General features: G+C 34.2%; 2 protein-coding genes across 16 annotated transcripts in view; both read left to right on the top strand.

Annotated features, from left to right (window-relative positions):
• LOC149776646 (RNA-binding motif, single-stranded-interacting protein 2-like) overlaps positions 1–24,320 on the top strand; it is a 437,315-nt gene that overhangs the window by 240,032 nt on the left and 172,963 nt on the right. The window contains exon 1 of one of the 15 annotated variants that reach the window (XM_089941174.1): positions 12,333–12,601. The exons of the other annotated variants lie outside the window; for them this stretch is intronic. The gene's annotated coding sequence lies outside the window, so the exon portion shown is untranslated. Of the gene's footprint in view, positions 1–12,332; positions 12,602–24,320 lie in introns of those variants that run through there. 15 annotated transcript variants of the gene reach the window in all.
• LOC149776649 (uncharacterized) lies at positions 21,881–23,681 on the top strand. The gene has a single exon (XM_089942488.1). It carries the CDS (start codon positions 22,714–22,716, stop codon positions 23,512–23,514), a length of 801 nt encoding a protein of 266 aa, XP_089798614.1. The 5' UTR covers positions 21,881–22,713; the 3' UTR covers positions 23,515–23,681.

Below are 24,320 nucleotides of genomic sequence, written 5' to 3' on the forward strand. Positions count from 1 at the left end.
CAGTGGTGTATTAAGGGGGGTAAGGGGGGGGGGGGAATTACGCCTTAGGCATCTTTGATAGTCCACCAATAATTCTCCTGCAGATTAAATTGTTATAAGCTGTTTTGGCACCCCATGACCTCTGTTGCCCAGGTCAGTTGCATCATCCAACACCACTACTGAGACCCAACATACTGGTCAGCACATATGCCCTGGGTAAAGGATTAGTCTCCCCAATAGGATAAAAGCCTTTGTTACTGAAGTACTGAAACAGAGTTTACAACTTCATGATTACTTGTGAAGTGAGAGCAGTTGGAGACTCATCATAGCTGATTCTGTTTGTGGCTATATTGGTTTTGAATCATTATGGAACTTGATGAAGCAAGGATATGGTAAGCAGTACTTGTAGTCAGTTGCATGTGGTTACATAGTTTGCTACTGCACTGCCCTGAGCCAGAATTTGTTTTGGCCATTACTCTGTATACAAAACCTTTAGCCAGATTATTCTTAGTGGAACAGCTGATCCCTCTTTAAGATAAAGTATCCTTCACTCAATACAGCTACTCTTCACTGTTAGAAAACAGTTTTAGCCATCACAGGTTTTGGCTCTACCATCAAAGACTTTGAAATCTTAAACATCATTAGCACAGTCATCTTAATGTTAATGTTTTGATGAATTTTTCAGATGATTAAGATGATGTAATTGAATCAGAATATGTGTGTGTGTGTGTGTGTGTGTGTGTGTGTGTGTGTGTGTGTGTGTGTGTGTGTGTGTGTGTGTGTAAAGTCATGTGTTTTAGTTAATGTTGTTCAAAGTTACGGTATAAATTAATTTGTCTAAAATATGGTTCATTGTCAAAGTGTCTAAGGTGTGTGCACTTAATTAGGTCTGCAGTCATTTCTGACATGTGATTGGTCATGTTTTAGGTGTGGCAGACAGGTTGTTGGAGTAGTAGGGTGGAAGGTAGAGCTGTGGAAAGTCATATTAATGTTCATTTTGACATGAATGCTAGTGAACACAAGCAACTGACTTGCTAAGAGTTGATCCATTTAGGCAGTCTATTAAATTACAAGGCATTTTATGATCAATTTAAGGGGTGTATTAAATTAGAGGGCATTGTATGATCAAATTTAGGCAGTGTATTAAATCAGATGGCATTTTATGATCAATTTAGGCAACGTATTAATTTAGAGGGCATTTTATGATCAATTTAGGGAGTGTATTAAAGCAGAGGGCATTTTATGATCATTTTAGGGAGTGTATTAAATCAAAAGGGCATTTTATGATCAATTTAAGCAGTGTATTAAATCAGATGTCATTTTATGATCAGTTTAGGCAGTGTATTAATTTAGAGGGCATTTTATGATCAATTTTGGCAGTGTATTAAATTAGAAGGCCTTTAATGATCAGTTTAGGCAGTGTATTAAATCAGAGGTCATTTTATGATCAATATAGGCAGTGTATTAATTTAGAGGGCATTTTATGATCAATTTAGGCAGTGTATTAAATCAGAGGGCATTTTATGATCAATATAGGCTGTGTATTAAATTAGAGGGCAATTTATGATCAATTTAGGCAGTGTATTAAATCAGAGGTCATTTTATGATCACTTTAGGCAGTTTATTAAATTAGAGGATGATTTCCACTCAAAACATTTAAAATACAAGTTATGAACCCACAATACACTGTTAAAAGCTTATGTTTCTCAGTGGATAAAAATCAACTCATTGGATTATAAACTTGGAAATGGGAAACTGTATGTCAATACATTAACATCAGCAACACATTGGTTTATAAACTTGGAAATGGGAAACTGTTTGTCAATACATTAACATCAGCAACACATTGTTTTATAAACTTGGAAATGGGAAACTGTTTGTTAATACATTAACATCAGCAACACATTATTTTATAAACTTGAAAATGGGAAACTGTTTGTTAATACATTAACATCAACAGAACATTAGTATATAAACTTAAAGATGGGTAAAGTCACATGACTATATATCCAGTTTATTCTTAGTGGGATATAGCTATCCACAGATTATTATTGGGCAACTCAAAAAAATCATATTGGTTAGGGATCTGAATATTTATATCTCGTGGTAATGCAGTTTGTACTGGTTTTGGTTATGCATTTTGTACATGGGTGTGAAAATTTAATTGGTAAATCAGTTTAGTAATGTATTTTGTACATGGGTTTGATAATACATTTTGCACATTTTTTTTGGGAGATGCAATTAGTACATGTTTTTGGAAATGCAGTTTGTACATGGCTTTGGTTATGCAGTTTGTACATGTGTTTGGTAATGCAGTTAGTACATGGGTTTGGTAATGTAATTTGTACATGGGGATGGTAATGTAGTTTGTACATAGATTTGGTAATGCAACTTGTACATTGTTTAGAAATGCATTTTGTACATCGGTTTGGAAATGCAATTTGTACATGGGTTTGGAATTTTTTGGGTATATGGGTTTGGTGATGCAGTTTGTACATTGATTTGGTGATGCAGTTTGTACATGTGTTAAATATCAGCTGTAAATGAATTTAGGCAAAATATTACTTGTTCTTTTTCCACAGTTTAAGAAGGGTGCAGTGTATGTCTGCATTGTGAAAATTCCTATGTTAAAATGTACAGTTAACATGTACAATATTCCTTCATTATGACACTGATGCAATCATAGCATACACTTGTTATGATACAAATATTCTCTTGCCATAATAACTATTGCATATGCTGCCTTATTATGAATATAAGGGACTTATAATGAGTGAGTACTGTAAGACAGTATTGGCATTATATAGAAGGGACTTATTATGAGTGAGTACTGTAAGATAATATTCATGTTATATAGAAGGGACTTTTAATGGGTGAATACTGTAAGACAATATTGGTGTTGTATAGAAGGGACTTATTATGAGTGAGTACATTTGATATGGGGAGTGGGAAGTGGGGCCTCAGTTTAGTGCAAGTCATACAAGTAGATTAATATGGGATTACTGGTAAACTGGTGCTTTTTGGTTCTAGTAAAAAAAAATTGAATTTGTTGCCACAAAAAAAGAAAGCAGATGACATGTGCTTGGTACACAGCAGCAGTGCATTGTATAAACTTTTCATGTCCATTCAGTATGTGTTTTGATACACAATAACTATGAGTGTAATAACCATGCTTTATGTCCATTCATGAGAGACAGACAAATCAACAGACATACCTGCATAGGAAAATATATATCTGCTTATCCATCTATCAAGATATGTAAATTTAAGTTTTATTCTAGACGTGGCAACAGATGATCATGCTGATTATTGAACAAGTACAGTTTTGTCTGGCTTGATTGGAAACAGCTTTCAGTCTACATTGTGGCCTGCCTTTTCAATTTATGCCTGTTTCTCATATCAATATTTTCCCTTGCAGTTATTTACATTCATTTTCTACATCATTTTTCATACCCTCTACATTTTGAGAAAACATTCAAATTTAAAAATAAAGTTTATTGCTCCAACTGGCCATAACATAATATAACCTTCAAGGTATTGCTGTACTGTAAAACATCAAACCAATCAGGCCTGATAATTATTTGCTGTAAAACACCAAACCAATCAGGCCTGATAATTATTTGCTGTAAAACACCAAACCAATCAGGCGTGATAATTATTTGCTGTAAAACACCAAACCAATCAGGCCTGATAATTATTTGCTGTAAAACACCAGACCAATCAGGCCCAATAATTATTTGCTGTAAAACACCAAACCAATCAGGCCTGATAATTTTTTGCTGTAAAACACCAAACCAATCAGGCCTGATAATTATTTGCTGTAAAACACCAAACCAATCAGGCGTGATAATTATTGGCTGTAAAACACCAAACCAATCAGGCCTGATAATTATTTGCTGTAAAACACCAAACCAATCAGGCGTGATAATTATTGGCTGTACAACACCAAACCAATCAGGCCTGATAATTATTTGCTGTAAAACACCAAACCAATCAGGCGTGATAAGTATTGGCTGTACAGCACCAAACCAATCAGGCCTGATAATTATTGGCTGTAAAACACCAAATCAATCAGGCATGATAATTATTGGCTGTAAAACACCAAACCAATCAGGCCTGATAATTATTGGCTGTAAAACACCAAATTAATCAGGCCTGATATTTATTTGCTAATTTTTGTAAGAAAAAAATACTTGTATCTCAAATAGCAGTACTAATTTTAAAATGTAATATTTCACATACTGTTTGAACACACCTTCATAAAGAGTTAACTATAGGTAGACACACTTAACACCTTCATAAAGAGTGAACCATAGATAGACACACTTAACACCTTCACAAAGAGTGACCTTAGATGGACACACTTAACACCTTCATAAAGAGTGAACCTTAGATGGACACACTCAACACCTTCATAAAGAGTGAACCTTAGATGGACACACTTAACACCTTCACAAAAAATAAACCATAGATATACACACTTAACACCTCCATAAAGAGTGACCCATAGACACAACACTATCATAGAGATAGAGAGTGATCCATAGACACAACACCTTCATAAAAGTGAAACATATATAGTTACACTCAGTACCTTCATAAAGAGTGAACCATAGAAACACTTAACACCTTCATAAAGAGTGAACCTTAGACGCAATTAACACATTCATAAAGAGTGAACCAAAGATGGACACACTTAACAATACTTAATAATGGCATTGGTGACCTCTCTCTCTCTCTCTCTCTCTCTTTTGCATATATCTTGCACTACTTGACCATTACTTTGAATCTACTTGACTGTTAATCTACATCTGTTTAATTTTGTTTGTTTGACTGTTACTCTATATCTTTGACTTTGTTACTCTATATCTTTGACTTTGACTGTTACTCTATATCTTTTTGACTGACTATTACTCTGTATCTTTGACTTGGACTGTTACTCTATATATCTTTTTGACTGACTGTTACTCTGTATCTTTGACTTGGACTGTTACTCTATATCTTTTTGACTGACTGTTACTCTGTATCTTTGACTTGGACTGTACTCTATATGTTTAACTTTTTTACTCTATATGTTTGATGTTGTTTGACTGTTACTCTATATGTTTGACTTTGTTACTCTGTATGTTTGACTTTGACTGTTACTCTATATGTTTGAATTTGTTTGACTGTTAACTCTATGTTAGACTTGTACTGTTACTCTATATCTTTTTGACTTTGTTTGACTGTTACTCTGTATGTTTGGCTTTGTTTGACTTTTACTCTGTATCAGTTTGACTTTTGTCTGCTTCACTCTGAGTTTGACTTTTCTTGATTGGTACTCTGTTTGACTTGGAATGTTACTCTCTATTTGAGACTATTTGACTGTTAACTGTATCTGTGTGACTGCTTGAATGTTACTCTCTGTGTTTGACTCTGCTTCACTCTTATTCTTTATGTTTAACCCAGTGTGTAGTGCTGTGGGAAAGGTGTTCCCTTGCTCTATGTCTGTATGAAGCTGGGTGTATATTGCTGTGGGAAAGGTGTTCCCTTACTCTATGTCTGTATGAAGCTGGGTGTATATTGCTGTGGGAAAGGTGTTCTCTTACTCTATGTCTGTATAAAGCAGGACATACATTGCTGTGGGAAAGGTGTTCTCTTACTCTATGTCTGTATGAAGCAGGGTGTATATTGCTGTGGGAAAGGTGTTCTCTTACTCTATGTCTGTATGAAGCAGGGTATATATTGCTGTGGGAAAGGTGTTCTCTTACTTGCATATTCCCTTTTTTGCACTTGCCATTTTCACCCACATCTAAGTAAAATGTGTTCACTCACTTTATTGTATTCACCCACTTCCTTCTTTAGCACTACACCAATGGTTTGAACCAATTTCCATTCATCTTTATCTTTGTTTCTCTGTATTTCAATTGTGTGCATTTATTTTTAGTCGCTATGCATCATCTTATTTATTTTTGCAAGTAGAAAAATATTTTTCCATCTATGAGTCTGTCCGTTGGTCTGTCTTTTGCACTGAACACATTTCAAAGAATCTAAATTATAGATATTACCCACAATTCCTTGTACTGGAGCTATTACACTTTATCTTGTATTTGAGATAATGTGTTTATTTCTTGTACTTGTGATGTACTTCAATTCACACATCTTTCCTCCAACCACTTTGTTAAGAGCTAGGTTTCAGTCTGTACTGCTGACCTGTTTTAAGTTAGGTTACAATCCACAGATGTGGTGGTGACTAACACTACAGCTTTCGTCAGTGATATTTTGGTGACTAACACTATAGCTTTTACCAAATGTTTTCGTGACTAACACTGCAGTTTTCACCCTTGATGCAGCATTCTCTTTTGACTTCTGACCACTTCAACAATAAACTAGTGTCTAAATACTGGCTCCCAGTCAATATCTTTTTTATGTCTCTGACCCATGGCTCATTGTTGACATGCTTGCTATCTTTCAAGTTGGATTCTTATCACTTTACTAGACAAAGGAATCAGTTGCCATGGAACTCCAATTGTTAGTATTGCATATTAAGTGTCAGTGCATGTTTAAGTTTTACATCAAAGCTTTGCCATTGAAGGATAATATATGTAAAATACAGTCAAACCCACCTAATCCAAAAATTGTGTATTAAGGAGTTACTTGACTTTAAAAGGACTCGTTTTTCAGTACTTGACCTTAAAAGGACACGTTTCATTACTTGACTTTAAATGGACATGTTTTTCAGTACTTGACGTTAAAAGGACACTTTTCATTACTTGGCTTTAAATTGACACATTTTCATTACTTGACTTTACATGGACAGTTTTCATTACTTGACTTTATTTTTGACACATTTCATTACTTGACTTTAAATTGACAGGTTTTCATTACTTGACTTTAAATGGACACGTTTTTCAGTACTTGACTTTAATTGGACACATTTTTCTGTACTTGACTTTAATTGGACTTGTTTTCATTACTTGACCTTAAAAGGACAGGTTTTCATTACTTGACTTTAAATGGACATGTTTTCATTACTTGACTTTAAATGGACACATTTTCATTACTTGACTTTAAATTGACACATTTTCATTACTTGACTTTATATGGACACATTTTTATTACTTGACTTTAAATTGACACTTTTTCAGTAGTTGACCTTAAAATGACACGTTTCATTACTTGACTTTAAATTTACATGTTTTCATTACTTGACTTTAGATGGACACATTTTCATTACTTGACTTTAAATGGACACATTTTCATTACTTGACTTTATATGGACACGTTTCATTACTTGACTTGAAATGGACACATTTTCAATACTTTACTTTAAATGGACATGTTTTCATTGCTTGACTTTAAATGGACATGCTTTCTTTACTTGACTTGAAATGGACACATTTTCGTTACTTGACTTTAAATGGAATCATTTCATTACTTGAATTTAAATGGACACATTTCGTTACTTGACTTTAAATGGACATGTTTTCATTACTTGACTTTAAATGAACACGTTTTCATGGTTCCTTATTACAATTACAGAAAAAATAAACATGTACTGGGCAACCAGCCATATCAAGAGGTTAATTTTCTCACGTGGAAATGAATAATTAAGACATGTAATTATTGTGTAAATTAATTTTTTTAATGACTGCTCCGATGGCTTAGTGATTAGAGCATCCACCTCAGATGCATGAGGTCATGGTATTGAACCCCAGCTGAGTCATATCAAAGACTTACAAAAATGGTGCTAACAGCCTTGGCGCTCAGCATTAAAAGGTTAGTGTTAGGACTGGTCGGCCTGGTGTCAGGATAGTGTGACTGGGTGGGACTTGATACGACATGTGTGTGGTATGATGCCCCCTGCTAGACATCACTGTAAACTGCCACACTGCAGACATCATAGTGATATGACTGAAAAATTGTTACAGCTACAGTAAAAATAAAAATCACACACAAATCACACATACTTTTTTACTGGAGCAAGTAGGTGATTAATTAAGCCTACACTCTCAATAAAATTGAACTACACAAAATCGGAACATTGCACCCACTGAAGCAATGTTAGGAAGATCTACACCTTAGTAAGAAATTTTATATTTGACATGATTTTTATGCTGCAATTAATTATATTCAGTCTTCATATTGAGAGGATATGCTGATTGTTTTTATTAATATAATAACTGTATTGTCTTTAATATTTCATAACAGTCTTTTGGTGCAGAGAATATTTTATCTTTGTAACGATTTGCAGATATTTATAATTAAATGAGTCAATTGAAAATTGTTATGTTGTTGATATAATATTAGGAGCCTTTGGCAGTATATTACTGTATATTATTAGGCTCTCTAATGGCAGTATATTACTGTATATTATTAGGCTCTCTAATGGCAGTATATTACTGTATATTATTAGACTCTCTAATGGCAGTATATTACTGTATGTTATTAGGCTCTCTAATGGCAGTATATTACTGTATATTATTAGGCTCTCTAATGGCTGTATATTATTAGGCTCTCTAATGGCAGTATATTACTGTATATTATTAGACTCTCTAATGGCAGTATATTACTGTAGGTTATTAGGCTCTCTAATGGCAGTATATTACTGTATATTATTAGGCTCTCTAATGGCAGTATATTACTGTATATTATTAGGCTCTCAAATGGCAGTATATTACTGCATATTATTAGGCTCTCTAATGGCAGTATAATACTGTGTAATATTAGGGGTCTTTAATGCCAGTTCATTTCTGTATAAATTATGGGTCTCTGAAGCCATCTTTTTACTGGTACTAAATAATGTTTTGGGTCTCCGATTGCAGCATAGTATTGTATGATATTTAGGGTCTCTGCTGGTAATATAGTACTGTATATTATAAGGGCATCTGATGACAACATTGTACTGTATAATATTGGGTGCATTTTTGGGGGCTTAACACCATTTGTCAGCATATGATAGGCTATACACAGCAGCCATTATATTTGGTGGAGGGAAAAACCAAAGACCTATGGGAAGCTACTGGCTAGCTTTTTCAGATATCCAAATTGGCTGAGCTGGGAATTGAACCATAAAGACAGGTGAGATGACAGGGATCTGTAAAGGTAAGCACCTTGGACCATTAGTCTACCTGTTGCCCTTATGTTATTAGGAATGGCTGATGCCATTATAGTACTGTAAAAAAGTCTGTATTTTGTTAGGGATCTCAAATTGAAATGTTCTGCTGTATAACAAACAATATGGGTCCCTGATGGCAACATAGCACTATATCTTACTATATCTTACTATGGGTCTCAGATGGAAGTATAGTACTGTATAGCAAACAGTAGTGATCTCTGATAGCAATATAGTACTGTAGAACTGTCTCCATATTTCATGTCATCTCATGTTTAGTATATCGTTATTCCATCAAATCATAATTCTATGTCTTTCAGTATTTCACACATTCAAAGTTGCATATATTTGTTCCTAAGACTTAACAATTGTAATTGATACTTTCAACCTGTAATTATTATGCATATCAATACTTTTTCTCTGTATTTAATTGTACATCTTAATACGTTTTGCCTGTAATTATTTGTATACCTCAAAGCAAGTTAATAAATTTATAAGAATTTAAAAACAATGTAGTCCATTCAGTATCACTGTCAATTACCTGTATAGTATCGTTATCAGTCACCTAGCTATTGGTATTTCTTGAGTCAGTTACATTTGATGGAAGCAGTAAGTTTAATGAAGGATGGTTATGAAAAGAGTCTAGTATCCATAAGTTTTTATTCTCCACCAAAACAGTCTTACAGTGTTAAGCTTGTACATCTTGAACAGTTTAGTCGTATAGTGGCAGCCTTGTATGTCTGGAACAGTTTAGTCGTATAGTGGCAGCCTTGTATGTCTGGAACAGTTAAGTTAATTTTTGTGTTTAGGTAATTTTTCAGGCTCAGTGGCGAGGCATCCATTCTCCATCTCATACTAGATTTACCTAGGTCTCTTTCAGCTCTCGTACCAAGAAAATACAATTTGATCTGTCTGGTATTGATTTATTGAAATCAGTTTCCCTCTGATGTCATTGTTATATGAAGAAGAAATCATTTTTCTATGTTTATGTTGAGGGATTAATGAAAACTTGTTTAATTCTTTTGATTGTAAAAATACTGTACAACATTTGTACTTTAAAAATTTCAGCATTTATTGGACATGTAAACCAAATCATTACCCATGCAAGGTACAGAAAAGTCAGAACACAACTGATTTGGTTTCTTTATTGAAATGTTTTAGTGTCAGGGTCACGAGATAATTTGCCAAACATGTTCAGAGACATATTATGGTAATTTCAATTCAAAGATTCCCCTTACCGGTAAACATGTTTTTTTTTAAAGTAGTCATATTTCATTGGGAAGAATGCTTTCCAAATTGAATTATTATGAAATGCCAGTGTTGTTGGCTTTATCTGGTTTGCACATTGAGTGAAAACAGCATAGCAGTATATATTTAAAAAAGATTGCCTTCTTTCCTGAACTTTTTGTTTTTAGTCCTATCTGTTTTTCTATCAGTTGCATCTGTTGTCTTTTCTTTTGACCATTTAAAAACTAAATGAGCCAGCAAGGTAATTGAAAACTTTCTAAACTTGTAGCCTATTATTGTGTTCATATATCCCTCTGGAAAATGAAGAAGAGAATGCTGGGTCATATCTACCTCAAATCTCTGAACCAGGTTATCAGTAGTGTTGCATTGCATTGTGAAGTACCAGGCTATCAGTAGGGTTACACATGTTGTGTATATTTAATTTGTATCGTTTGTTAATTTTTTCTATGTGACTGTATGTTTTGTATTATTGTATTTTGGACATAACCTTGTCTAAAATCAAGTTCACTGTGTACCTGACTAAGGGCAGTAATGCTATTTTTATTTTGTAACACATAATACATAGTTCAATTTTCTTTATGAATATGGTATAAATATTAGGATCATTATCAATAGAGGTAAACATGTTCATTTGGGTCTGGGTGTAGGACTTGAAATTTTATTCATTTTTGCATTTAACACCCTTAACAGAATCATTCTTATTGTTGTGTTCAGTATTTGATTTGGGTGGAATTATGTATTTAAATTATTATTCTCTAGAAATACAAGGCGCCTTTTCATAGAATTCTTGGACAGAAACGTGAATTTGGAATTACAGATAATTCAGACAAGGACATCTTGGATTAATTGGAAGACTTAGCACATCATCGTACTTCAGGCCACTGGTACATTAGTACATGCAAGACTACAGACACATGAACACCTTCAGTAATGTATCTTATTTCAAAGAACATTGGAATTTAATTAGAACTTTATTCATTAGGACAGGTATTACACAACAATGTATAGTATTACACTGCGTTGTTAGCATTCTGTACTGTATGTATAATTTAATGTTTGTCTCAATTTTAATTTTCAATTTAACCTTTATGTCATGAGCTGGAATGATGAGTTTGAGATCATCCGACTTCTTATGGTTTTTGGTTATTGTTATCTAGGAGATGATTGACGACAGTGTTATTGCTCAGACTGAGTAATTGATAATGTAAAATATGCAATTTTCACCCTATTACATGTTAGTTTTAGAATGGAGGGATCAGCATTGAGGCAGTTCTCATTGTATTGCATGTTAATTTTATAATGGAGGGGTCAGCTAGGTTTTTTATATATAATATATACAGTCAGTATGATGAATAAATGTAATCTTGTGGATTTCACAAGAAGGAATCAGCTCAGGCAGTTTTCTCTCTATTGCATGTTGACTGTACTGCACCATTATATGGTAGCTTACTGTAAATAGGGGCACCATAAAGTTCAAAGGTCAACAGCACATGAACTTTTCTTAGTGCCTAGCAGATCTACTTTTTACAAGCATGTCTTGATCTGGTTCAGACCAGGTTTTCTTTGTATGTCTCTCTTTATCTTTCTCTCTCTCTCTCTCTGCTATTTGACCTACACTTTAGTCTCTCTCTCTCTTTCTTTCTTTCTCTCTCCCTCTGCTATTTGACCTACACTTTAGTCTCTCTCTCTTTTTTTCTCTCTCTCTCTCTCTGCTATTTGACCTACACTTTAGGCATGTCTATTTCAAAGCCATACATGTATGCCCTGGGGTCCTAGGCCATGTCAGAGGTCTGATAATGACCCTTTAAAGCAGACGGCTCTATATACCTGGACCCAATGTGTGATGTGTACATTATGTAGTCCACAGCCTTACACTACTCCAGTCATGTGCATGATTTATGCCTGCAGCCAATATTAGCCTATTGTGAAAGTGTCCCCCCATTTATTTAGACAAGAGCTATGGGCTATACTACTTTGATAGTGTATGGACGGCATTAATCAGGCTTCCTTATATAGGTTTGAAGTTCAGGTGTGGGCAGTGCTGTGTATGTTGGCAGTGGCTTTAAACTAGATATTTTGATGTACACACCCATGTTGCTTCACTGTACTGTCACTAAGAAGGATTGGGACACTATCATATGCATGCATTAAATCAAATAGATCACAACAGGACCTGCCTTGACTTGATAGTGATAAATCTTAGTGTACTGGATTTTCCTTACCCTCATTTCCAATTTAAACATTGCATTTTTGGAGATCACAGGTCATAGTGTGAATCAGGTAAGTGGATATTGATTAAAATGGTGGACTTAAATTCCTGAATTAATAGCCACAGGTTATCTTAGGCCATAGGCCTTTTAGAACTGTCCAGTCATGCATTCAGTTTAGTTCAGGAGGCTACAAAGATAACTCAGCTGTGAATAGATAGTGAATTTTGACTAGTATTATGCCGTCATTGTTTGTGTCACAGTCATATGACAGTTATAAGGGTACTGTACTGCTTGTTTTAACTTTTTAATGATACAGTTTTGTGGGTTTTTTTATACCTTTAACTCATTATTGATGGTATCTTGCTGTGGAAATTTGAGCTACATGCCTTTCCCATGGATACAAAGAGGCAGCCTACCTAAACTTACCAGGGCAGGTATCAAACCTAAGACCATTTGATTATGATCCAGGTCTTATACCACAGAGCTACCATGGCCCCCTTCAGTCATAAAGATTAATTAATTATCCCATGCAGACCAATTATGTATCAAAGTTATTTTGTATAAATTTATTGGTTGTTCCAAAAGGGACTTGTCCATTAAAATTTACATTTTTATTTTAAAGTCTTTGAAGAGTGCCTGAAAATAATTTTTGCTCAATATAAAATTGCTTTGGAATGTCATATTTTTGTTGATGATCTTGTTGAGTGCTGCCTATCTACAGTGTTTCAGCTGGTTTTTTTTTTGCTAGGTATTCCACATACAATTTTCACTTTTACTGTCTATATTTGAGATCCTGAAAATTTATTTTTGAAGCGCAGGAAAGCCCTTGAATTTCATTTGAGTGGAAGTGTATCCTGTGGGGGCCTCTATAGCTGGTACTTATTCTGCTGAGGTGCAAATGTGGTCACAGGTCTTTATCTATCATGCAGTAACAAAGTTTAAGACCTTTGTATGCAGTACTGACTGTATTATACATTAAAATAATGTTTTAAATGTATTTTTGAAGATTGTTGTTGTCTTGAAAGCCCTACTTGTTGTAGTATTCAAGATCATTTAGATGTTGTGAAAGTCCTACTTGTACTATTCAATATGTCATGAAAGTCCTACATGTACTATTCAATATGTCGTGAAAGTCCTACTTGTACTTTTCAAGCTGTTGTGAAAGTCCTACTTGTACTATTCAAGATATAATGAAAGTCCTACTTGTTATGCTATTAAAGATAGTGATTTTCTCTCTCAGTAAAACTCTAATAACACAAGCATCAGCCACTCATGTACTCAGCAATACTTGAAGGACTCCATCAGACCCTGTTAACACATTCTTATGTCTCTGTCCTTGGAAAACTTCAGACTAAGTTTAACAAATGTTTTTAAAAATTCTATAATTTAATCATATCTACTGCAAATTTACATTATTTGAGAAAAATATGCTGTATTCCATACCCTTGCAAACTTTATCACTTGCTTCACCTAAGTGGATGCCAAACATATTTGTACCACATAATTGTGTCATCTTAAGTCACAACATTGTGTTACATAGGGCTCAGTCTGTCATGTATTTTGCAAAGTTGTGTTGCATAGGGCTCAGTCACTTATATATCACTGCTCCAGTTGCCTAGTGGTCCGCCTCAGATGCAGGAGGTCATGGGTTTGATTTCTGTCAGGGTCATACCAAAGACTTGGCGCTTAGCATTAAGAGGTTAGTTTTAAGACTGGTCGGCCTGGTGTCAGGATAATGTGACTGGGTGGGACATCATGCTACATGTCTGCGACACACTGTAGATATCGTAGTTGTTATGACTGAAAAATTGTTAAAGCTACATTAAAAATCCAAATCACACACACACTGTTGTGTATATATCATCTATGTGTTGCATAGAACTCAGTCTGTTGTATAATATCAGATATGTTTATGAATAGCATTTGTTTCGAAAAAGGACATTCTATTCTTGTTTATCTGTTGAATGCCATTTTAGTTGAAATGGTTGGGTAAAGATATCTGGTTACATTCATTTTAAAATGTTATTAAGACTACTAATTAGGCTTCATTGGTCATAGAGTAACTGTAAAATCCACTGACCATTGGTCATAGAGTAACTGTAAAATCCACTGACCATTGGTGATAGAGTAACTGTAAAATCCATTGACAATTGGGCTGGATAATTCTAAAACTCAGTGACCATTTGACAGGATAACTAAAACTCATTGATCATTGAGCTGGATAACTCTGAAATCCATTGACCATTGGGCTGGATAATTCTGAAATACATTGACCATTTTGCTAAATATATCATTACAAGACAACTTGACTAATGTGTAAAATCAGTTAGACAGTTATGCAGTAGATGAAAGCATCAGATTAATAAATGGTTGTTGCATATATCTGAAGCACTATGGGGCTTTAATGCATATATCTGAAGCATTATGGGGCTTTAATGCATATATCTGAAGCACTTGGGTGGGGTTAATACATGTATTTGAAGAACTCTGTGTTTTTAATGCATATATTTGAATCATTCTGGGGCAAGATTAAGAGGGCAAAGTCCAAAGATGAGACTGGTTATTACACTATTTTATTATCAAAAAGAAAGACCCTTTTCGTATTTTTTCCTCTTTGGTTTTTATTAATCCTAAGAAAATGTACACAGCCTCATCTGCCATCAATGTATTATTGCAGTTTGCAGTTGGATGCAACTTAAATGTGTGCATGTGTGAGTGTGTGTGTGTGTGTGTGTGTGTGTACATATAATGGATAAATATTAAATTAGATATGTTTTTAATGTCATTCCTTGGTATACAAACATATTTGAATACAGATTACAAACCTTAGATTAACAACTGCAGACATTTCTGCAAACAATCAAAACTATGATCAATTCTCAATTCTCCGTATCATCTATTCCCCATCCATTTCCAATACAGTTAAAATAATTGCTGTAATTGGTCTGGCCATTCACTGTAAGAATGGTTGCTAGAGGAAAAAAATCCAATTGATATAGCCCACAGGAGACGAGACATGCAGGAAACTGGTCGATTCAAGTAATAGTACTTAATTCCCAATATTTTTATGTCGGCGGAAGGAAAAGTAAAATAGAAGAGGTTGGATGCTGAGTGGATTATGGTATACAGCTGTGTGAAAGATACAGGTAATGAATACAAGTAAATTTAGGTTAAAAAAGAATTACTTCACAAATGCAAAAAAATAAGACAGTTTGAAATTAGTTTATCATAAAATAATTGCTTTCTACTCCTTGGTTGCAAAAGAGATCTCGCCTTGTGCAAGATTGATTTGAGCTACAACAAGACACAAGTTTAAAAGTATTTTAAATCTGTACATTGTTGCTGTTGTTGACACAGCTGGCATGTTAACATCTTTACATTTCTGCTTCTATGGACACATCAGGCACTAAAGTTGAAAGTGATATTCTGGCAAAATAATAAATATATACATTCAAGATGATGGATAAATTTGCACTATGTCCTTGTGAGACCATTTCATTATCAGCCCATTTTTAAAATTGAACTTGATGTTTGCTGGTAATTTCATTCAACAAGGATATTTGATTTCCAGATTTTGTCCCCAAAATTATCCAGCTTCATATTATATATTTCATTTTGAAGTTGATAAGATATTGATCGGCATGTCAAGTTACAAAGTTTCCAAATATCAAGTTCGTAATCTCCATTGACAAGGTTTTAAAAATGGTAGTCTTACTACATTGACTCTAAGGCCAATTTTGTAATTCTCTGATCTTATTTCATTTCTGAAGCTCGTTTTACATGTTGTTTAAAAACTACTTGTATTCTTGTCTAAATACAGTGAAATATGACCATAATGGACAGCAGAGTATTGCATAATTTTGTCCTTAAGAAACAGTTATACTCAATATTCAGGTAAGATAATCAAAATTATTTACTTTATTGTAGGTAAGGTCTGTCTGTATAAACCCAGATCTGTTGATGCATAATGTGCCAGCAGATCTGGGTCTATGCAGATTGTTGGGAATAATCAGCATAACAAACACCTTCATCTGACAGTGCATTGTACAATGGTTAATCAGGGTCATTGTTGTTTGCAGTTGGACCAGACATATAAGTAAGTATACATGGTACTTAATGACAATAAAAATATTGCAAGAAATGAGTATATTTAAATACTTGACTGGGAAATTCAGGATCCCAAAAACTCTACCAAATGAACTATGACTACAATTGAGAAGTAGGTCGCTATACCAAATGAACTATGACTAAAATTGACAAGTAGGTCACTAAATAAGAACTCAGAACACTCAGATGTATACAGCTGCAAACTGCATTGACCCAGTGATGGCAGATAAGGTTCCATGCATTTTCTTAGGATTAATCACAAAAACAAAGAGGAACAAATTATGAAAAGTCTCTTTCCTATTTTAATATTCAGCTTTATGAACTAGGAATTTATATGGTTTTGTGTGTGTGTCCAATATATTCATTTTTATCAACTTGGAATTTATATGGTATTGTGTGTGCCCAATATATTCAACTATGAATGATCAAGGTAATCAGAGGAGCTAATCGTTCAGTGCTAAAAGATGAAGAGGCCTGTATAATATTTCAAATAAATGGTAGAAGCCATATATGGCAATATGCTGGTACTCTCTTTAAGCCTTGTATACCAATGTGATTGTATTCTATTTTAGCCTTGTATGGCAGTGTGATGATACTCTCTTTATGCCATCTACGGCAGTGTGATGGTACTCTTTAAGTCTTTAGGGGGCACTCACCAGTTATTATGTACTTGTGAGAGAGTGACATATGTAAGGTGAAGTTGTTTGCATTTGAAACATGCACAGTGGAGAGAATGTTGGCATACCTCTATGCTACTTTGATGTAATGTGGCTGACATTTCTTTGGATATTGTATTCTTGGAAATTGTACATGATCTAAGCACAATGGTAACTAAAATGACTGCTCCCTTATGCTAAAAAAAACCCCAGCCTGAATTAGTCTAAAGTACACTATCTTTAGCATCTGTTAAAATAGGGAAAATTAATTTTGTCCAACTAGACAATACCAGCTTCTGAAAGTGCAATGGATGAAGTACTACATATATAAAATATAAAAAATGTTATTGGCTCTTTTTTGAAACAATTTACGTCTGAAGTCCAGGAAGTGAAAATGACCAAGCAGAGCTAGCAGTTTTTGAAAGATGCACATCTGGAGTAAGGCCAAGCTGTATACTCTTTAACCCATATTACACCCATCAAGCATACACCAAAATAAAGGGAATTAAAGGTCGTTTTTAAATAACCAGTATAACAAGTGAGTAAACCCATGGGAAATTCTTTCTCTTTAAAATTCTAACCCTATGCAAAATACAAAACTGTAGAGCACCACCTTAAATGGTAGTGTGATTGTATGCTCTTTAAGCCTTTTATGGCAGTGTGATGGTACTCTCATTAAGCCTTGTATGGCAGTGTGATGATACTCTCTTTATGCCATGTATGACAGTGTGATGGTACTCTCTTTAAGCCATATATGGCAATGTGGCTATACTTTCTTTACACATATGTTTTTATTGCAGTGTACCAAATTTTATGGATATGAAACTTTCAACAAACATTTTTGTCCATACTATGAGTCTTGGAGTAGGGCAATCCAATTTTCAGTTATTCAGTTTGATGTCTACCATCTTTATTAGTATTTAGCTTGCACGAGTTGTTTGTCATTCAGATTCTTACCAATCTACTAGCATGAAAACTTCCTACCCCATAGCCTTGCCAATCTCACTAACATGAAAACTTCCTACCCCTAGTCTTACCAATCTCACTAGCATGAAAACTTCCCTACTTCCTAGTCTTGCCAATCTTACTAACAAGAAAACTTCCTACCCCCTAGTCTTGCCAATCTCACTAGCATGAAAACCTCCCTAACCCCATGTCTTACCAATCTCGCTAGCATGAAAACTTCCCTACCACCAAGTCTTGACAATCTCACTTGCCTATGATCTCACCTTGCCCCCTGGCTTTTTCAATATCACTAGTATGAGAACTAACCTTGCCCCCTTGTCCTGAAAAAAATCTCATTAGAATGGAAACTCACCTTGCCTCTTACCTTGCTTTTGAGGCACTGACCAGCAAGATGTCATTGAGACCATGGCTTTAATGGTGACTTCATTTTGTCAGACCCACCACTTTCTTTTTTCAACACTGTTACTTTCACCTTTTACAATATCACCAGTGTCACTTACCCCCTTTGCAAAACTGTACTCAGCTATTTTCAGCAAAAAATGGGGGGACATCAGTGCCAGGAATTTGCTAGTATTTTTATTAAGTGATTTCCACCTAGAGCTTCAACAGGGCTTAATTTTAGTCTAATTTCAAAACAGGGATGGCAAAACAAGGTGGAAAACAGAGATAAAAAAATAATTTATACGTTAATATAGATACCAGTGCTGTGCCTAAATTACCTGTACAAATATTTGCTAAGAATAATTCCTTCACAGCTAGCTGAATGCCTGTTGTTACATGTCAGTATAGGCTTATATGAAATCTTAAGATGTGTTAAAGGGGGATTACACTCTTCAGCTGTTCAATTTAAATTGTAAATTCATGCAGAAAAATGGGTAATTATTTAATTTGAGTGGATGGGGGTCATCCCACCACACAAGCAGTTTACATCATAACTCTAGAATTGTCATTGGTTTTCAGTCAGCTAAACAAATGCTGACATAGTCCAGAAATTAAAGCATGCAGTTTAATGGTAAAACTAGAGCATAATTCATTCAACTATTTGTATGCAATTTTCTGTCAAGAAGAATTAAAACTAATGTCTCATCTCATGTCTCATCTCATTTATAAATATCATACTTTAAATAATTTTCTTTTTCATTGAATTTTTTAGTGTATTCAGTCTGTACAGAGTAAACTATTAATGGTTCTGAATGGTGAAATATAAATATTTCTTGTTGAAATATATTGCCATTAGTTTACTATTTTTGCATGTTACCAGTTTTTGTGGAATACCAGTTGTTGTGGATTTCATGGTTTTGAGGAATCTAAAACAAAATGAGCCGAGATCACTCAGTGGATACAATGACACCTTTCCCCAGCGAAAATGTTGGATAAGAACCTCAAAATTAATATTCATTAATGTAAATGGTCAAGATTTGCTGTACACAATGTAGTCACGATGGTCAATATTTGGTGCACATAATCAGTAGATGGTCAGTACTTGGTGTACACAATGTATTCAGGATGGTCAATACTTGGTGTACACAATGTATTCAGGATGGTCAATACTTGGTGTACACAATGAAGTCAGGATGGTCAATACTTGGAGTACACAATGTAGTCAGGATGGTCAATACTTGGTGCACACAATGTAGTCAGGATGGTCAATATTTGGTGTACACAATGTATTCAGGATGGTCAAAACTTGGTGTACACAGTGAAGTCAGAATGGTCAATACTTGGTGTACACAATGAAGTCAGCATGGTCAATACTTGGTGCACACAGTGTATTCAGGATGGTCAATACTTACTGCGGGGCCCCGAGTGGCCAAGTCGTCTAAAGCGCTCACCGTTACGGATCACTGCCATCTCACCTCACCTCTGTCTGCGTGGGTTCGAGTCTCGGATTTGGCCAATGTGGGTATGTGAGAAAGCTTGCCAGTTGCTTCTTGAGGGTCGGTGGTTCTTTCCGGGGGTTTCCCAGTTTCTTCCTCCACCATTAATACTGGCCGCCATATATAGCCTATTGTGTACTGAAAAATGGCGTTAAACCCTACAACAACAACAACAATACTTGCTGCACACAATGTAGTCAGGATGGTCAATACTTGCTGCACACAATGTAGTCAGGATGGTCAATATTGGTGTAAAGATGGTCAATATTTGATGTACACAATGTAGTCTAGATGGTCAATACTTGGTGTACACAATGTAGTCTAGATGGTCAATACTTGGTGTACACAATATAGTCAGGATGGTCAATACTTGGTGTACACAATGTACTCTAGATGGTCAAGATTTGGTGTACACAATGTAGTCAGGATGGTCAATTTTGGTGTACATTTACATAGTTATTTTGACATTTTCCACCAAGTTATTACATATAATGCATTTACATGTGTCTAGCAACTAGTAAACACCAGTTATTTTTCATGTCACAGAACTAAAACAATATAACTAAATAATGCTTTAAATGTCACATCTATTTAGAACTACGATGTTGTACAGTCCAATCAGTTTTAAATATCACATTTATTTAGCAATGAATCTATTGATGAGAAACCTCTACTTACCAACCACCATTTTTAAAAGCTTTTTTTCCCCATTAGCAGTGGTCACTGCTTTAAACATTGACTACAATCACAATTAAGTGCAATTGGTAAGTTAAAGTTAAATGCAGTTAGTAAGTTAAAATTAAATGCAATTAGTAAAAGACAGTATTGAAATTGCTGTTCACAATTGTGAGCTTTCTATTAACATATCCATTTTCATTAAAACTTCATCTTTGGCCATCCCTGTTTACTTTTTAAAACTTCATGTTAGGTTGTCCATGTTTACTTTTTAAAACTTCATATTTGGTCGTCCATGTTTACTTTTTAAAACTTCATATTAGGTCATCCTTGTTTACTTTTTAAAAGTTCAGATTTATATTCTGGAGTCCAACTGTCATTGAGTTCAGACCACCCTTCTTCAGTCCAATCAGTGATATTGTTTTGGAGGTTTGACTGTACAAGAAAATTATATATACACAAATCTTAATTTTTGATAAGACTCAAAATATAATTTATTTGAAAATTAGGATTTATCAAAGTGATTATTAATTCAGATACAGATCACATCTTTTTCTCACTGTATATTACTAACCTTGAAAATTCCTTTCAAAATCCACGGCTGTCTCTTTTCTCAATCTGTTTTCTTGTTTAAAAAAATGTTAGTGATTCATTTTTTCTATGTTAATGATTCATTTTGTCTATGTTAATGATTCATTTTGTCTGTGTTAATGATTCATTTTGTCTATGTTAGTGATTCATTTTGTCTATGTTAATGATTCATTTTGTCTGTGTTAGTGATTCATTTTGTCTATGCTAATGATTCATTTTGTCTGTGTTAGTGATTCATTTTGTCTATGTTAGTGATTCATTTTATAGTAATGGTGTATATTGCAAATCCTGCATCTGCAACATAAATGCATTCAAAGATTTATAAATATTTACCAGTTTAATGAATAATATGACAGCTAGTCACCTATATATGAAATTTTTTTCATTAATTTTAATTAATTCATTATATTAAAATAGTAAATACTGGTACTTGACATCTGTTTTTACCATATTATTAAATGTTACTTTGAGAATGTAAATATTCTTATCATTTTCATCACACAATTGGGAAGTAAAAAGTTTATTAAAAAATGTGATCAATAACAATCAAATTGATATTCCACACCTGGAAGGTGTTTTTACCTATTGATTGATTCGGGTGTCAACCTATCCGAATGATTACCCCACGAAGCCCTCCATACTTTACTGATAAAACTCCACTCAGCAATATGTGTCAATATTTGACCTTAGCTTTAGTCAGTATTTATGGAACTTCAAAAGGCCCTTTTCCACGCGAATGTAAAGCCAGGTGAATTTACGCATGATTTTTGGGATAAAAGTACTTTTCATTCAAGATCATCCAGGGTGAGTTGGATTCATTCTGTCATTTCTTGTTAAGTATTTAATTATAAGTTGATATTGGTTTCATTCAGAGGACTCTTGTAGTTACCCTTATTTCCCTTGTGAGGAATGTTCCTTATTTACATATAGGATGGGAATTTTTATTATTTTTAGTCATTTTAACCATTTTACTCACTTGCCCTTATGGGAACGGTGTTTGACCATTTTAAAGTGTGGGTTACCTTGATGCCATTAACAACTTTGTGTGTCAAGTTTAAACAAGACTTTGAATGTTGTAATTTGCATACTTTAATGTTTATATTCAATAGCTACAATGATATGCAGCCAAACTTATTGAAGGCGGCGGCAGGTATAATTTGTAGCTAAAATTATTCAGGGTGGGGGAGCTTATAATTTAGGGCTTAGTTTATTCAGGGTGTAGGATGGCATAAGTTATGGCTAAACTTATTCAGGGTGTGGGAGGGCATAAGTTAGGGCTTAAAATCATGACTGATAGCATGAAGAAATGAATGATATTTCTGTTTAAGCAGAGTGTTATAAAAAACAGCTACAGTGATAAAACACTACCACCAAATGACAATAAAACATTACCACCAAATGACAGTAAAACACTACCACCATGTGACAATAAAATATTACCATCAAATGACAATAAAACATTACCATCAAATGACAATAAAACACTACCACCATGTGACAATAAAACATTACCACCAAATGACAATAAAACATTACCACCAAATGACAATAAAACACTACCACCATGTGACAATAAAACACTACCACCAAATGACAATAAAACACTACCACCATGTGACAATAAAACACTACCATCAAATGACAATAAAACACTACCACCAAATGACAATAAAACACTACCACCATGTGACAATAAAACACTACCATCAAATGACAATAAAACACTACCACCAAATAACAATAAAACACTACCACCATGTGACAATAAAACACTACCACCATGTGACAATAAAACATTACCACCAAATGACAATAAAACATTACCACCAAATGACAATAAAACATTACCATCAAATGACAATAAAACACTACCACCAAATGACAATAAAACACTACCATCAAATGACAATAAAACATTACCATCAAATGACAATAAAACACTACCACCAAATGACAATAAAACATTACCATCAAATGACAATAAAACACTACCACCAAATGACAGTAAAACATTACCACCATATGACAATAAAACACTACCACCAAATGACAATAAAACACTACCACCAAATGACAATAAAAGACTACCATCATATAACAATAAAACATAACCACCATATTGCAGAAAACAAAACTGCCACTGTAGTGTCTGGTACCACCATCATGAATTTGAAATGGAAGAAACCTACACCAATGTCCCCTTTTTCTCCCTCTGATCTATTCTTCAGCTGAAAAGATGTTGGATAATAAATAATAATAATAATAATAATAATAATAATAATAAAGACTTTATTTAGAGAAGGTAACTCAATTAGTTACAGAACTAATCTACCACGAGGCCTTCTATATGTTATGTACAATATATACAGTGTATACAGCATGATGTGAAGAACCTGGCTTGACATTAGATCATTAATTGATTTTTAAACTTAAAGTATCAACCCTGGAACATATGCAGAGGCATCTGTGAACACATAACCATATATAAAATATAAAATATCGTACTGCATTGAAAAAATTCAACTGTAAAAATGATGCAAAATTACAGAAAAGCGGGCAGTATATATTGTACTAGAACTGTTCAATTGTCTAAAGATTTTATCCATTTGAGACATTGATTATGAAAAGAAGAAATGCTAGGAGCCTGCCTTATGTCACTTGGAATGTTGTTCCATACCAGTGGACCAGTTTATTGAAAACTTTTTAAAACAATCCCTTCTTTGGCCTTGGTATAATGTAATTTTTACTTATTATGGACCTTACATTTGGAGTACAATCAGCACCTCTTTGGTGAAAGATATTGCTTAGACAGACAGGAATGTCTTTTCTGGATACTTTATACATCAATATGGCCTGTCTAAGAAATATTCTTTCATGTATTGTTAAAACCTTTATATTATTCATTGCATCCTGAAAA

Source organism: Sinohyriopsis cumingii, chromosome 18 (assembly GCF_028554795.1).
Source record: "Sinohyriopsis cumingii isolate HCF-2022 chromosome 18, ASM2855479v2, whole genome shotgun sequence".
Classification (NCBI taxonomy): Eukaryota; Metazoa; Mollusca; class Bivalvia; order Unionida; family Unionidae; genus Sinohyriopsis; species Sinohyriopsis cumingii.